The sequence below is a fragment of the Zosterops lateralis genome, assembly GCF_965231275.1.
Source record: "Zosterops lateralis genome assembly, chromosome: 3".
NCBI lineage: Eukaryota > Metazoa > Chordata > Aves > Passeriformes > Zosteropidae > Zosterops > Zosterops lateralis.
This window is the reverse complement of record NC_139764.1, coordinates 18,083,709-18,098,956: the sequence shown is the minus strand read 5'-3', so window position 1 is coordinate 18,098,956 and position 15,248 is coordinate 18,083,709. Positions and strand designations below refer to the sequence as shown.

The window sequence follows — 15,248 nt, the reverse complement described above, 5'->3', positions numbered from 1 at the left end:
CATTCTTTGTGCAACAAAGTAAAACTGACTGCCATAAGATACCTTGAGTTGAGAAGTTCATGGACATAAATTACCACATTTTTATGGATAACAAAAACATTCATGGTTTCATTACATTGGTTGATGAAGCTCCTACCACTCTGGACATTATAAGGAAAAAAAAAAAAAAAAAAAAGGAGAGAGAGAGAGAGAGAGAGAGACTAAGAAGACTGACGTTGATGTGGCAGTCCAGATTTTGTTTGTTCTGATTCTGGCCATCAGCCAAAATATCAAATGGAAAATACGGTTTATGGCATTAGGAAAAAATATAACATTAACCCCCTAATGCTCCATATTAAGGATGTACCCCCTACCATTTGCAGGTTTGAGCCCTTAGGCTCTAGCTGCTGTTTGACAGCAGCAGTGGGGTTTTTTTCCTCTTGCCATGTCTACAGACATTGTGGAATAAATCCATGAGAGAAACCCCACTCCTAAATGTTAACAAATAGGGGATGGAAAGTCGTTGCTCATCAGGAGCACTGCATGTGCTACTTATGTTAAACATAATCCTGGAGTTCAGCTGGATGAGTGCACCAGTAGTAATGAAGGGGCACAAACTCCAGCCAAGCTTTGTGTTCTTGACTTCCTTAGCTTTTTACCTTCCCCGAAGACATGTTTCTACCCCAGATTACAAAGTTCCACCTGAAAGATGCTTGATTCCTATTCCCCTTATGACCAAGCCAGAATGCAAGTTCTGCACAATCTTGATGTGTTTGTGCAGATTCCATGTTACGTGGTGTGTGAGTCTGGAATGGCACACAAATCTCCCAGCTCAATTCTGTAGGGTTTGACATTGCTTTAATATCATGCTGCATGTTACATACCATGAAGTCTTTGCTGATGAAGCTGCTCTCTCCTCTCTCACTCCCACCAGCTCTCCATAAAGCATGCCCCACTCAGCTAAAGATCAGGACATACAAGATATGCACATTTTTCCAAGAGTGACACAAAACTGTTTTTTGTTTTGATTCAAGTATCTTATGCTCTATTGTGTTTCAAACAGTACTATTTTTTCCCTTCCGATGTAGCCTGTCCTATTTTGAAGAGAAACTTCACTGTCTAGTTGTTCATATTCAACATGATTATTGAACACAAAAAGTGACATTTGGGATAAGTTGTGATGTTAGCTTTGAAGTGACTAAACCCAAGGTTTATGGGAAACTGTCCCATCATCTATCTAGTTTATAAAAAGAGCTGCTTCTTTATTTCTACCTTACTTTCTAACTGTGAAGAATAACAAACATGGTTTAAAGTGGAAAAATATGGGGGGAAAAATAAGGTGAAATATGGTTTATTATACAGTAGGTCTTGTGAGTGTTGTTAGAGATAAAATATTAATGTTAGGAAAACATGTTGACATCGTCCTCTAGATGGTGCCTATAGTGGAATGTCATGTCATTGATATTTTGGTTTATTTGATTTATTTAGTCATGCAGAAAAATAAATCTTTTTTGGGGTTTCATTATTTCTTAGTAGAAATTAGACAAATACAGATGGAAATATATTTTTGAGAAGGTGCCATTCAATGATGTTTTATGAATTTTAAAGAAATAATTATTAAAGAAAAGAGAAAATAAGAGAAAAGCAAAAAAGAGGAGAGGAGAAGAGAGAAGAGCAAAGAAAAGAGAAAGGGAAGAGGAAGAGAAGAGAAGAGAAGAGAAGAGAAGAGAAGAGAAGAGAAGAGAAGAGAAGAGAAGAGAAGAGAAGAGAAGAGAAGCACTGAAATAGCAATGTTGACTTTGCCCAAAGAGGTTTCTTTAAGGTTTTACCATCAAAAGTGCAACATCATTGGTGTTTTAAAAGTGTACTGCTACCCAAAGGCCAACTTGATTTTATTTGATTTCATTTTAATGTGCAATGCATCCTAGTTTTCTTTGTGTTGCTTCGTTTTCAAGTCAAAGCTAGGGATTCAGATGCCTGGTGAGACTGCAGCAGGTCCCAGGTGTGCCAGGAAAGAAAACTGTCTACTGTGAAAATTGGCAGCAACTCCACGAGACAGATTCAGCTACGTGCAATTCACAGTTCCTTATGTGCCCTACCAGGAAGAAGGAAAATTAATTGCAATACAGTATTTTTATATCAGGTATTAATTGTTGTTGTTTGAAGAATATTTTGAATTTACATTAGCACTGTTTTTAAAGGGTTTTTTCCTAGTACAGTCCACGAGCCCGTGTAGGACAGTTGGCATAGGAAATGATTCAGTTGTGTGGTAAGTGACACAGGGTGTGTAGATTAGGGTTTTGATTAAAAATGCTGCCAGCATGGTGCTGTTAGGAAAGGATGAGAACATGGGGTCACAGAGGAGAGAAAAGTTGTGTTCTCTGGTGTTGATGGCAAAACTATCATTTGTCTTTAAAATAAATTACAAGAACATTCTTAAAGTTAAAAAAAAGAAAGCATTACTTTTGCCAGGAATCTCAAGGAAAGAATGTTTTATGATCATGTAATCAATGTTTATGTTTTAATATAAAGCCATTTTATGTGTTTTACTTTGTGGGCTGAGTTTATTCTAATACATTTTTAAACAAAAATTTCCTACATGTATTTATAGAAAAGCAAGCTCAAATGTAATGAATTTTTGAATGTCATTTCCTAGCCACTGTAAAAGAAAAGACTGCATTGATCCATCTCAGGGCTGGGAAAGAAGAGTGTCCTTTCATCCCAACAAAAGACAATTTGGATGAACACTCCTTGGGAAAAAAAAGTTTAAAAATTATTTCAGGTTTAATAAGGGACTATCTGGATTTACAAACTCAAAAATTGTATTTGAATATTTGTCTAGTTTTCTTCTTTGAGTTTTTATTTCCCATAAAAATTATTACCTGTGTGGTACATTTTGCTGCTATTGAAAGCCTGTTAGATCATATCAAATAATCAAGTCATTATTTAAAATTAAATATACGTGTTGAAAGGCGATTTTAAAATTCTAAAATGAGATGAAAAGTTCTTAAGATGTAAAATTTGAAGAGTGAAATTTACAAAAAAAATTTAATTGAAAATTATTTTTTTATACAATGGGAAGGAAAATAGCTAGTGCAACATCAATTTCTTGTAAAAATGGAAATTCTGGTTACCTGTAGGCAAGATAATTTCTGATTAAATGAATAACATGTTGGTTTCTGTTTGACTAACCTTTGAGATTTTTCAGTACTACCATGGGAATAATTTATATTCCAGTCTTCACTGCTACAGGAATAGACTCAAAGATTACTTGTGTATCCATAAGTTATATCCTTGTGAATCTGAGCATAAGGCTTTAGGAATAGAGTAGATTTTTTAAATGGAAAAGACACAGTGTGCATGATATAAGCCCAAGAAGGAAGGCAGCCCAAAGGACAAGTTAGTGTTTGCATGTGAATATGAGTTCAGTGTATTGTTTAGAGTGAAGGCAAGGGGCTAAGAATAGTCTGGGAAATAAGAGTGAACATCAGAGTCAAGGTAGAAGTATTCCCAGTGCTTTGCAGAAAACGGCAGATGGGAGCTGGATAAGATGATAATGACAAAAGGTGAGGATAAATCAAGTATCTTTATAAACTCCCAAGCATTCCTCCTTGATTCTGTCATATGTGGAGGAATCTGTTTGACTTCCTTGATGGAGAATTCAAAAATTTTAGTCAGATGATGGTTGGACTGATGTTCTGGCTGTCAGGGGTCCATAGCTTTCTCCTCCCTTGTCCAGGGAGTACTCCCCATCTCTGCCTCTAGACAAGGGGATGTTCTACTGAACTCCCATTGTTTATGTCCATAGGTTATGAAAGAGCTGGTTTGGATCCCTGTGCCACTACAATTAGCAGTGTGATAGTGTCTGATGCCAGTGGGTTTAGTTAGATGCTCACAGGAAGAAGGAGCTAACTTTTTATTCAGCTATACAAGATACCTGCCAAGTAGAGATTACGGTACAAAGAGAAGATAGGGAGAGAGAAGAAACCAGAGCCTAACCTTAACATGACTGGTGATGACTTGCTGAGCTTTGATTATTACCCCTGAAGAAGGGACAGATATTCAAGCTGCCTGTTGGGCAGCTCTTCAGTGGTTCAGAGATCTTCTGATGTGTCTGTCATGGTTTGAACTCATTCCCTGAGACCTAGGCAACTGGGTAAGCTGGCCTGCCTTGAAAGAAGAGGAAAAGCCCAGAGTGACACCCCTGGAAAGTGCTGCTTCATCAGATCGATAGATTCAAAGATGACTAGGTTGTGTAGTTGTATGCAGTTTAAACATTTGTGCAGGGAGTCCACCCGTGCAGAGTATTATTGACAGCTACAGATCAATGCTAATTTTTGATCATTTTCAACCTACAAAGACCTCTTGACCCTGTTGCCACCTTAGGGGCACTTCAAGTAGTCAAAAGCAATCACAGTAGGCAGTGTAAAATCATCAGACCCTTGAAGGCTGCACAGCCTTGCCTGGGAGAAGAACCAAGAGGTAGTGAGGAAGGCAGGCACCTTGCATTATGGATGCCACTGCCTTTGAGCAGCATGAAAGACTATGCTAATTTGTTTCTAGACTTTAAGTGACTTCTGTGTTCATGAATTAAAAAATAAACAAACAAAAAAGGCAATCTGAAGCAAATCTTGACAAATGCATTATTCATGATTCATGTTCTCTCGTTTTATGCTTGGAAAAATGTGTTAAAACAAGATTTTCTTTTAAATAACTTTTATCCTAATCTACAATGAGAAGAGTGGAATTAGTGGCGGAGTGTATTTGTTGCTGTTAACAGCTTGTGCTGTCACTGGCAGCATGTGAAGCATTTTACAGAGCAAAACCAAAAGTCCTGCCTGGAGCAGTGGAAGTGCTGCTAGAGCACCAGGGGAGGAGACCAGGTTGCCAAAAGGAAGGACCACATCAAAGGCTGGGCTCTGGGCTACAGGGTTTGATCAGATCACAGTGGCTTGTCACAACCTCCCTCCTCCGTCAGATGTCCATTTCTGTAGTGTTTGCATGGAAAGAGCAAAAGGGCCATAGAGGAGCAATATGGGACTGTACACACTTAAATGTTTGCCAGAATATTCTTAATTTAATGACTGATGGAGTGAGAATGCTTCACAGTTGGGGACAGAGGAAGGAGGTCATGGGCTTGAAGTCCATTGGATTGCATTGTCAGCCAGTCTAGGAACATCTTAATGTTCATATTAAAATTTTATTTTGTTGGTTTTCTTTTAATGGTGAATGAAATCTGGACTTTTAGCACATGTAAATATGGGAAATATGAGTTTATGGCTTTGCAGAGGAAGACTTGGAGAATATTCCAGACAGTGGTTTTGTTCCTGTGCCTGTTTAAGGCTGTGTCGTTGCCCGCTAAAGCCAAAGTTACAGTGCTATCAGTGCAAGGTGTATTTTACAATTTATATTTGACCATTCCAGCAGGACAATATTTCTAGGCTGAAAATGTCATAGGAGGACATAAAGTGATTCTTAAAATGAATCACCGAGTCTGCCATCCATACTCTTTTCAGCATCAGCCTTTGAGCTGTGCAAATTCACGACTGGCAATGGCAGCCATGCAGGGAGAGAAAGTGTGGCTCTGTATTCTGGGAGTACATCCCCTGAGCTTACTTCAAAACCAAACAAAACAAAAATACATGTAAACCGTTTGCTCTTCAAGAAGTATCTGTAGGAGCCAGGGATAAAAGTCATCCCTGGAAGGAATGGTTTAGCAGTCCCCAGAGAACATGATGAACTGTAGGCAAGGAAATCCCTCCATCCTTGTTTCATTTCAAAGTGTAGTGAGGATTGTAAATAATTAAATCTTGGGGTTTAGTGGGAAAATGGTAGAAGGTGATGAAAAATATGCCAGTTTTCTGGTTAAAAATAGCAATCTAGTGTTTTGTAGCATTGCTGCCACAGAAACCCACCCGATGATGCAGCTCATTAAAAAGCAGAGCCATTGCTTTTTGTCTGATGTTTTTAATAATGTGTTTGTACCTTCAGAGAGCCTCTGTGTAGCAGTTCAGGGGCAGTAATTTAATGCTGTGTGCTCCCTTCCTCCCATCCCCACCCCCGAACCATGGAATGTAAATTTTAGGCTTTTAAAAGTTCTGTTTTGAAAACCTAATAGATAGCTGTCCTCGTAAAAACTATTAATACAGACTACATCCAATTGTAAAGCTAATTTTAATCATGTTTTGTGCCAACATAATTTCTGATGCCAGATTTTTATGCTAAGCATGAGCCTCGATTTAAACGTGGTTCTTTAACCTGCAGTTCATAATTTTGCAGTCGGCTGTATAGGTTTTTTGGCTATGGCAGTTTAAACGCTTCCACTTTCAAGGATCTAAGCCATAAATGTTTATTAAAAGAATCTATAATGAAATCAGGTTTGTTATTTTTTTAATGGCTGCCTTGAGTATGTTGGATGACTGAATGCACGTTGTTAATCATTAAGTACTCATGTTACAAAAAGTGTTTGATAGTATTGCCATCTAGGGGCTGAACGAAATTCTCCATACTGAAATAAACTGTAATTGAACAGGTGCTGCTATTGACAATATACATATGTTTTTGCTTTATAGCCCACATGCTTTCCATGTTTCTTATGCCAAAAGATATCTCTAAATGTCCCATAGCAGCCAGAGCTTTTTTTTATATATAATCTGTTCGAGGTGATTGCTATTTGCATTTCAGCTTATGCTTTTTTGGCAGTGATGACTGGGAATTCCTAACAAAGAATTATACTTTTTTGCATTATTAATCTTGCTAGTGTTTGCCCTGTTTAACAGAAAAAAGGAATCATTTATCAGAAAAGTATGTTTATAATCTGTACTTGTGGCATCTTCAGATTTAATATTCATAATGGTCATTCAAATGCTGTGCTATATTTATCTAAAAGACTAACTCATTGTTTTGAGGAAATAACTATTTAAATATTTATGGTCTAACTTTTAATATTTAAAAAAAGAAATTAGTATTTCTTTAAAATTTGTTTCTGAGTCTGATAGCTCAACAAATGTTTAAATATTAAACAATTGGAAATGTTAGCTTTTAACAACTTAATACGACTTACTGACACAGGGAAATTGACTTCAGCTCTTTCTATCACATGAAGGCAGCTGAATTCCTGCACTCCCTTTCTTGTGGTCTATATAATTCATGCCAAAGTACAGCTGAAAATGAGATCAGATATATCAGTGATCAGCTGAACTCCTTTTGTCTTTGCTCCTCTGATCAGAAACATCTGCATCAGTCTCATACTGGAGCATGTTACTCCTGATCTTTGTTGGTCAGTGTGCCTTTTGTAACTTTTCAACATGATTCCATGGTTGTTTTCCCTTCCTGTCTAAATCAGATTTTGTGCTGAGGCTCTCCTTGCCCGAGCAGTATCAGGTCTGTGTCAGATGCTGTTTGGGGTGAGCTGGGGGGCCAGTGGCCCCTCCTGGCCATGGCTGATGTCTATCAGCCAGCATACCCCTCTGCTGGGCTGTTTTCTGGTATGGCAGCAGGTCAGCCTCAGTCCTTGTAGCCCAGGCTGAGCCCAGTGGGATTCACCAATTGTTTATCCAGATTACCATCACCTGAGTAGCTAGAACAGGACAGCATGCCTATGAAATGTCACATATACACATAACATATGTAAGATTTCTGTAGAGGAAGGCATCACTAGTGTACCACAGGTTTTTACATGTTTGAGTTCAATTCTAGAAAGCTTCATCCTCACTGAGCAAGCTCAGACACATGCTGAATGAACTGTAAGTTGTGTCCTAGCTGAGATTCAGACTGTGGAAAACTCCCAAGGAATTCACTCTAAAGGCTACCTCATAATGATAGATAATTTTTTTAAACCCTAAGAATTTCTTTTTGAGGCTCAATCAGAAAAAAACACCAAAAAATTTCCTAGTAACCAGATGGGATATTCTGCAAAGCAGTCAGAAGTGACCCAGAGCTGAGGCCTCATTTTCCAAGTGACATAAACCACAGATGCTGATTACTTTTTTAACTAACTCAAACATCTGTATTCTTGCTTCAGGGAACAAAGCATCAGGCTCATTTATTTGGATTGAAACCTTTCACAACATATCATATTCATGTCGTAGCTGTAAACAACGCCGGGCAGGTTTCAAGCCCCTGGACATCTGTGCGCACTTTGGAAGCTTCACCCAGTGGCCTGGGCAACTTCACTGTGGAAAAGAAAGAAAATGGCAGGGCTCTGCTGCTAAAATGGTCAGAGCCCTCCCAACCCAATGGTGTGATAAAGGTAATCTTCATCTTGACAGTTCACTTGATTAAAAAAGAGAAGGGAAATGCTGAATATCAAATTAAAACATTTTTTGCTGAAAAAGACTCAATTGAATGTATTCTAGTTTAAAATAAGATGGAAGTCCTATATAAGCACAAGACACTCAGTGACTTCTCTATGCTTGTCATTATATTATAATGAATAATAGCATTCTTGTACTACTCTGTGACTGTAAATTTTCATTTACACTGAACCAAATTGTTCAGTGTATTTAATGTATATAAAGCTACACATGAAAGCTGATAATCTTACTCATCGTAAAATTGGACATGACAAAAGTGTGTTTGTAGAAAACTTGGGTTTAATAGAATGTTGCTCGTAAATTTGGGACTTCTTTTAGCTCAATGGTTTCAACTGAGTGTAAACCTTTACCTACAAGGTTTGGAACTAGATGGGTTTATTTGGAGTTTTTTTTTTCCTTAAGTGATATTCTTTAGAGCTAGTCTGTGAGAAGCTTTCTGCTGGCCTGTGAGAGCCTTGCAATGAAACTTGATAACAATCAAATATAATGAAAACTGTCACTAAGTGATTTATTACTGCATTCAAAATGAAAAAAAAATCATGAAAATTGGATCAAAACATTCCTTTTGTATCAATGATCTGTTTGTGTGCTGATTGTTTACTAGCAAGAATAAGTTTCTGAATCACTGATTAACAGTCCTTACCCTATTGCAAAGATTAAGGGTCTCATCTACTGGTTATTAACAAAAATCATTTTGTTTTGGTTTCCTTTTATCTTGACTTCTGTTCTTCCTTCCTTCCCTGCCTGCCTTTCTTTTTCTTCCTTAATTCCCCAGACCTACAATGTTTTCAGTGATGACCACCTGGAGTACAGTGGTTTATCTCGCCAGTTCCTATTCCGGCGCCTCGAGCCGTACACCCTGTACACACTCGTGCTGGAGGCGTGCAATGCAGCAGGCTGCACTCACTCTCCACCCCAGCCAGTCTGGACAGATGAAGCTCCCCCAGTGTCCCAGATGGCACCTGTAATCCAGGCAGTGAATGCCACCAACATTGAGCTGAGTTGGTTGCAGCCAATTAATCCGAATGGAAAAATAATTCGCTATGAAGTTATTCACAGACACACAGAAGAGACTGTTGCAGGGCACAGAGCAACAACAGAAGATGAGAAAATTGTCTTCACAGAATATAACACTGAAAGCAATTCATTCACCTATAATGATAAAAGTTTACAGCCATGGACAAGGTATGAATATAAAATACGCACCTGGAATGCAGCAGGCTACACTGACAGCTCCTGGACAGTGGCAAAGACTAGTCAAACTGCCCCAAAAAGCCTTGCTGTCCCCAGTTTATCCGTGGTGTCAGCCAACCCCCATAAAGTGCTCATATCCTGGACGCCCCCAGCACAGCCCAATGGCATTCTCCAGTCATACAGGCTGCTGAAGAATGATGTTCTCTACCCTTTCAGCTTTGATGCTGCTACTCTCAGCTACGTGGACGAGGACTTGCTGCCCTACACAGTGTACAGCTACGCAGTGGTTGCCTGTACCATGGGGGGCTGCTCCACCAGTGAGCCAGCTGCCATACGGACACTAGAAGCAGCTCCTGCCTTGGTGGACCCTCCATCTCTGCGGGCTGTCAGTGCCACTCAAATCAATGCATCCTGGGCACCTCCCCAAATACAAAATGGGGATATCACCAAGTACATATTGAAATTAGGCAATGAAGAGTATTATCCTGGCAACAAGTTGCAAATGCTGGTCTCTAACCTGCAGCCTTACACGCAGTACGATTTTGCATTGGTCGCCTGTACTGCTGGGGGATGCACCTCTAGCACATCCCAGTCTGTGATGACCATGGAGGCTCCACCATTAAATATGGAAGCTCCCAGGCTGCTGGTCATGGGCTCAGAGTCAATTGAAATCACATGGAAACTTCCAGATAAGCCAAATGGCAAAATCACAAGCTATGACCTAAGGAGGGATGGTGTGCTTGTTTACTCTGGTCTGGAAACTCGGTATCTTGATTTCACCCTAATGCCAGGCATGGAGTACAGCTATACTGTCACAGCAAATAACAGCCAGGGCAGTGTCACCAGCCCCTCAGCTCAGATAAAAACCAACCCCTCTGCTCCATCTGGGATGTTGCCTCCTAGGTTGCAGGCATGGTCTTCCAGTGAGATTTTGGTGGCCTGGGATCCTCCTATCAAAGTAAATGGTGACATTAAAAACTACACAGTCTCGGTCCACAAGCCTGGTGAAACAGGAAAGAAGACTTTTGACTTTGATGCATCTCATGTTTCCTTTCTGAGACGATCATACATAGTGGCACAGCTACAGCCCTACACCAGGTAAGTGTGGAAGAACCCATTTGTTTAATAAATGTTGTGGGGTTGTGCAGTGGGCTGGCAGGCAGATCAGCCATCTTGCTTAAACAGATAGTTGGACCCATGCGGTTGCTTGCTAAAAAGCAAATAATAAAACAGGGACTTTTTTTCTTTTAAATTTATAGTAACACCAGCTTTATATCATCTTGATAAAGTGCATAGTGTTGATTTAGATTGTAATTAATAGAAGGGGTAATTCAGCACTCTGCTATAGACTCCAAAACCTGCAATCTTGTACTGGTACACCATCTTTCACATGGTGTCTGCTATTGAGAATAAATAGGGCTTTATTTGACAAAATTCGGTGTGGGGAGACCAAACTCATGGTAGCTGGCCCATTCACAGGGTAGCTGAGCTGAAATTAATGGAACATGTTTGAACCTTCGAGCTGGAAACAAATGATTTGTGATTAAGAGAAAGCTAAAACTTAAGAGAGGGTACCAGATTCTGCTACAGAAATGCAATTGATACTGAAGTAATATCTTCCCCACTAATTCTTGACTATTTACCTGACCTTTCCTTATATATTTGTGTAGGCATAATTTGTGTGTGTTACATGGTTGATAAGTTTGTCTACTATTTACATATAACTAATCTAAATCCAAAGAGAGTAATAGAGGAGCTCTACAGCTCTCAAATGACATCCAAATAATTTCTTACTATGAATCATCATTTTGATTTATGTCATCAAAATCAAAATGATTTTGATCACTTGACTCCTGCAGATGTTAACTGCTCTGAAAAGACACAAACCACACCCAAATAAAAACCCAGAAGACAGTGTTCTTCGTCTTTGCTACACAAGGCACAGCACATAATCTTTGTGTTCATACAAATTGCGTGCCTATTACAAATTCCAAAGAGCTGGAGAAATTAAGAAATCCGCCAGATCTCACGCGTGGTTTAGCTTTGCATCTGCAGCGTTTTAATCACCTTGCTCCTGCCTTGTGTTCCCGCAGGTACGAAGTCCAGCTCCAGGCGTGCACAGAGCTGGGCTGTGCCTCCAGTGAGTGGGCAGGGGCACAGACGCTGGAGGCGCCGCCGGCAGCGCAGCCGGCCCCTCTCATTGAAATACAAACAGCCGGCGGCTTCCAGTCGACTGCTTCCATCCTGTGGGCCGGCCCCAAGCAGCCAAACGGGAAGATTTTATACTATGAACTTTACAGGAGGCGAACAACTCAAGCCCACATAAATTTAGACCTCTCGCTCGTTTACAATGGTTCTTCAACCTCCTTCAAAGACGACAAGTTGCTGCCTTACACAGAGTATGAATATCAGGTGGGAATTGAAGCTATTTAGCAGCTCTGGTTGTGATTTCAGTACACTTTGAGAACCTTACTTTACACTTACAAAGAACATACACATCTCAATTCTAATGTTAATAGCATTGTGAAACCTGAATGATTATTGTGAATGTATTTTAAAGACTTGAGAAGCTGAAAACAATTCCATACAAGCAATATATTAATTCAGCATTTGTTTAGCTTAGTAGTAGGTGCCCGTATATCTTACATGTTAAATGTCTGTGTACCCTCCAGAGCCTCTACAAGTCTCTGTTACGAGAAATTCTAGTTCTCTAATAGATCACTTTTTTTTCATTATTTTTCTTTCTTTTTCCATCTCACCCTAATCTATTATGAATTAATTTTTAATTTAGATCTCAGATTAATTTTTTAGATCTTAGAGCAGTTTACATCCAGAGAGACTGGTTTTCCTTTAAATTAATCATTAGAATGATAAGCACATTTTTTTTGGTGGTTCAAAAGTGAATTTGCTGTTAATGCTTGGTGGTTTCATTTTGTTTAAGATATACCTGAAATAGTGCATTCCACCTCTTGAGCAAGGTGAAGCAATCTTTCTTTTACAGGCTCATTGGCTTTATAGGATCACAAGATAATTCAGGTTGGAAGGGCTCTCAGGAGGCCATCCAGCCCAACTTTCTGCCCAAAGCAGGATCAGTAAAAGGGTCAGATGAGGTTTTGCAGAGCTTTATCCAGTTGCATCTTGAAAACCTTTGGGGAGAAGATTTTAACCTCACAGGCAGTCTGCTCCACTGCCTGACTGTCCTCATTGCAAAAAAGTTTTTTGTTATGTTCAGTCTGAACCTTTTTTGCTTGAACTTACACCTATTTTCTCTTGTCTCCTCCCAATATATACCATAGTATAGAAACAGGCTCCACCTTTCATTAGTATAGATCAGGCAGGTTCTTTGGTAGCTCTGCTCCATGGCTATTGCCTTCTCCTTTTAAGAAGCCAGAAACCATGAAGAATTAAACCTAAAAATTTGCTTTATCACATTAGTCTGTCCAGCTGCTGCATGCACTCATTGAGTCATGCAGTTTGGAAGGAACATCCAGAAGGCATCTAGCCTAAATCCCTGCTTGAGGCAGGTCCAGATAGACCAGGTTCTCAGGACTGTGTCCAGCTGAGTTTTGGATCAAGTTCTCCATCCTTGCAGATGCAAGGATAGAAATTGTACAGCCTGTGTCAGCAGAACTATTGTTAGACCAGATTTCCTTGCTGCTTTAGGCAGGATCTGTGGGGAATGTGAGTTCACGTCCAGATGGGGCTGAGTAGACAGCAAGCATTGGTAGCAGACACAAGCCATACTTGTTAGCAATCTTTCTTAGATGAAGAAAACCAAGCTGGCTGTTGTAGATGTTGGCTGTGGGATGTTCTCAGCTGGACTAACTTTTAATTCTCTCAGTCTGAAGCTGTTTTTTGGGAAGCTGATACCACAGAGACTTTCTTCAGCTGACATTTTTAATGACTTATCAGTGACAGATTAAAAAAAAAAACCCAAAAACCTCTTGATCAGATTCCTGTGCTTTATTGTACTGTATTCAAGACTTAGCTTTTTATCTTGGTTCTGCTCCATAGCCAGGCTGAGATTTTGATTGGAACTCTAAATCATTTTTGGTTTTTTTCACCAGTGGCCATTTATTTCGCCATGAGAGGTTTTTCAATGCGTGTGTTTGTCTTCTGCTTAAGTCACTTGCAGCAGTCCTCTGGGATGTATTCTGAGCTTCTCCATTGTTGACAATTTATATCTTGCCTTTGAGACAAGTTATTCATAAGTATAGGGCTTGGCTTTTGCTATTATGCTGATGAAACCCAGATTTATATTTCACTTAAACAGGATATTGATTCTCCTGTCTCTGTATTTGAGGCTTGTTTGCTGGACATAAAACTTTAAATGCAACTGAATTTCCTCCAGCAGAATGCAGATAAAATCAAAGTGCTGTGATGGGACTCTCTCCAGCATTTTTGAAGATATTGAGATTTAGTTCAATGCTCTAATAGCTTCTTTGGACCTGAAATCAGGACTTTTGAATCTGTCGTTTTTTGGTGAGTTTTTTTCATTGTGTTGGTTTGTTTTGCTGGTTTTTAATTTTTTTGTTTTCCTGGAAACTTCAGCTGAATATTAGGTTTTATAAAACCAGGTGCAAAAGTTGTACTTCCAGAAATGAAGGCGTGAGTTTAGAAGCTCATGCTGACAAAAGAGACTATGTCCCCCAAAATGCTCAGGTCACTGTTCTTCAAGGAAGCACATTTATACTTTAAAGAGCCAGTTTAAGCATATTAACACCTGCTACTTTGCAGTGGGTTTTTAAGTGGCATACAATGCCTATTTCTATACTTCAAAACACTTAGATCTTTGAAACTCCCTCTATTGGTCCAGTTGTACATTTAGATACTTGCATTTTCAAGATCATCTTTTAGGTATTTGTTGGAATTCTGCCTGATATCCCCAACTCTATTAACCATGTGCTATTCCATGATCTCCTGAAAATGCCCCTGATCTCAACAAACATTATCACTGGTGAGGCCCAATGAGTTTGCAAGCGCATTCCTTTGATTCCTGGAATATTTCTGAAACAGAGTGTGTAGGTCCTCCTTGGGAATCATTGAAAGTGGTGTGCATTGTTACCATATAGCAGCCAGTAGAGTTAAACATGTTTTTCTCAGCTAAGGGAAGGCCCTTCTGAGCAGAGACTTGTGGCATTTAGTGCAAAGCAGAGCTGTCACAGTATGGTGTGATTTCCATGCAAATGCAGTATCACTCCTCCACAATTACACTTAATTGTGTTCTTAAAACTGCTTCTTTAGATTAATGGCTTAATGTCTTCCTGGTTTAGGACACATCTTTATTTCTATTTGGCAGGCACAGAACATGTAAAAGACAGAAAATTACAATTGTCCCTCTTCAGAAAGGTTTATGGCTCCCTGCAGAGGTTTATTTTCCAAGAGGACTATTCAATGCACCAAGACAGGGTCTGCAGTGCTGGAGCTGTCTGTCTCTGACCACTCTTGGAGGCACAGCATCTCTCCTGTCTGTGGAGAGTCCCTCTCACCCTCCTGTTACTGCAACCAAGTGAAGGGTCTAGGAAACACCCCGAGTCACCGGGGTAAATATGTATTGGGTCCTCTCAAAGAGAAAACAAATAATATTCTGACTTTGGAGAAATAAAGAGAAAAAAAAATGGGTGCAAGGTCATGAAGACTAAGGGAGGACCATGGAGTGTAGAATATGTTAGCCCTATTGGTCACTTTCCAATGCCAGGAAGGACACTTGGTTTACCAGCCTGTCTGTCACATTGTTGGCTCAGCTCCAGTTTGTGCTGA

At 39.6% G+C, this 15,248-nt stretch overlaps 1 protein-coding gene across 1 annotated transcript in view; it reads left to right on the top strand.

Annotated features, from left to right (window-relative positions):
- Nucleotides 1-15,248, top strand: part of USH2A (usherin) — a gene marked incomplete at its 5' end in the record, with an annotated part of 372,289 nt that overhangs the window by 331,039 nt on the left and 26,002 nt on the right. Inside the window, 3 exons of the mRNA XM_083856830.1 lie at nt 8,003-8,230; nt 9,070-10,586; nt 11,582-11,900. Of these exons, the coding sequence (XP_083712956.1) occupies nt 8,003-8,230; nt 9,070-10,586; nt 11,582-11,900 (2,064 nt within the window). The remainder of the gene's footprint in view (nt 1-8,002; nt 8,231-9,069; nt 10,587-11,581; nt 11,901-15,248) is intronic.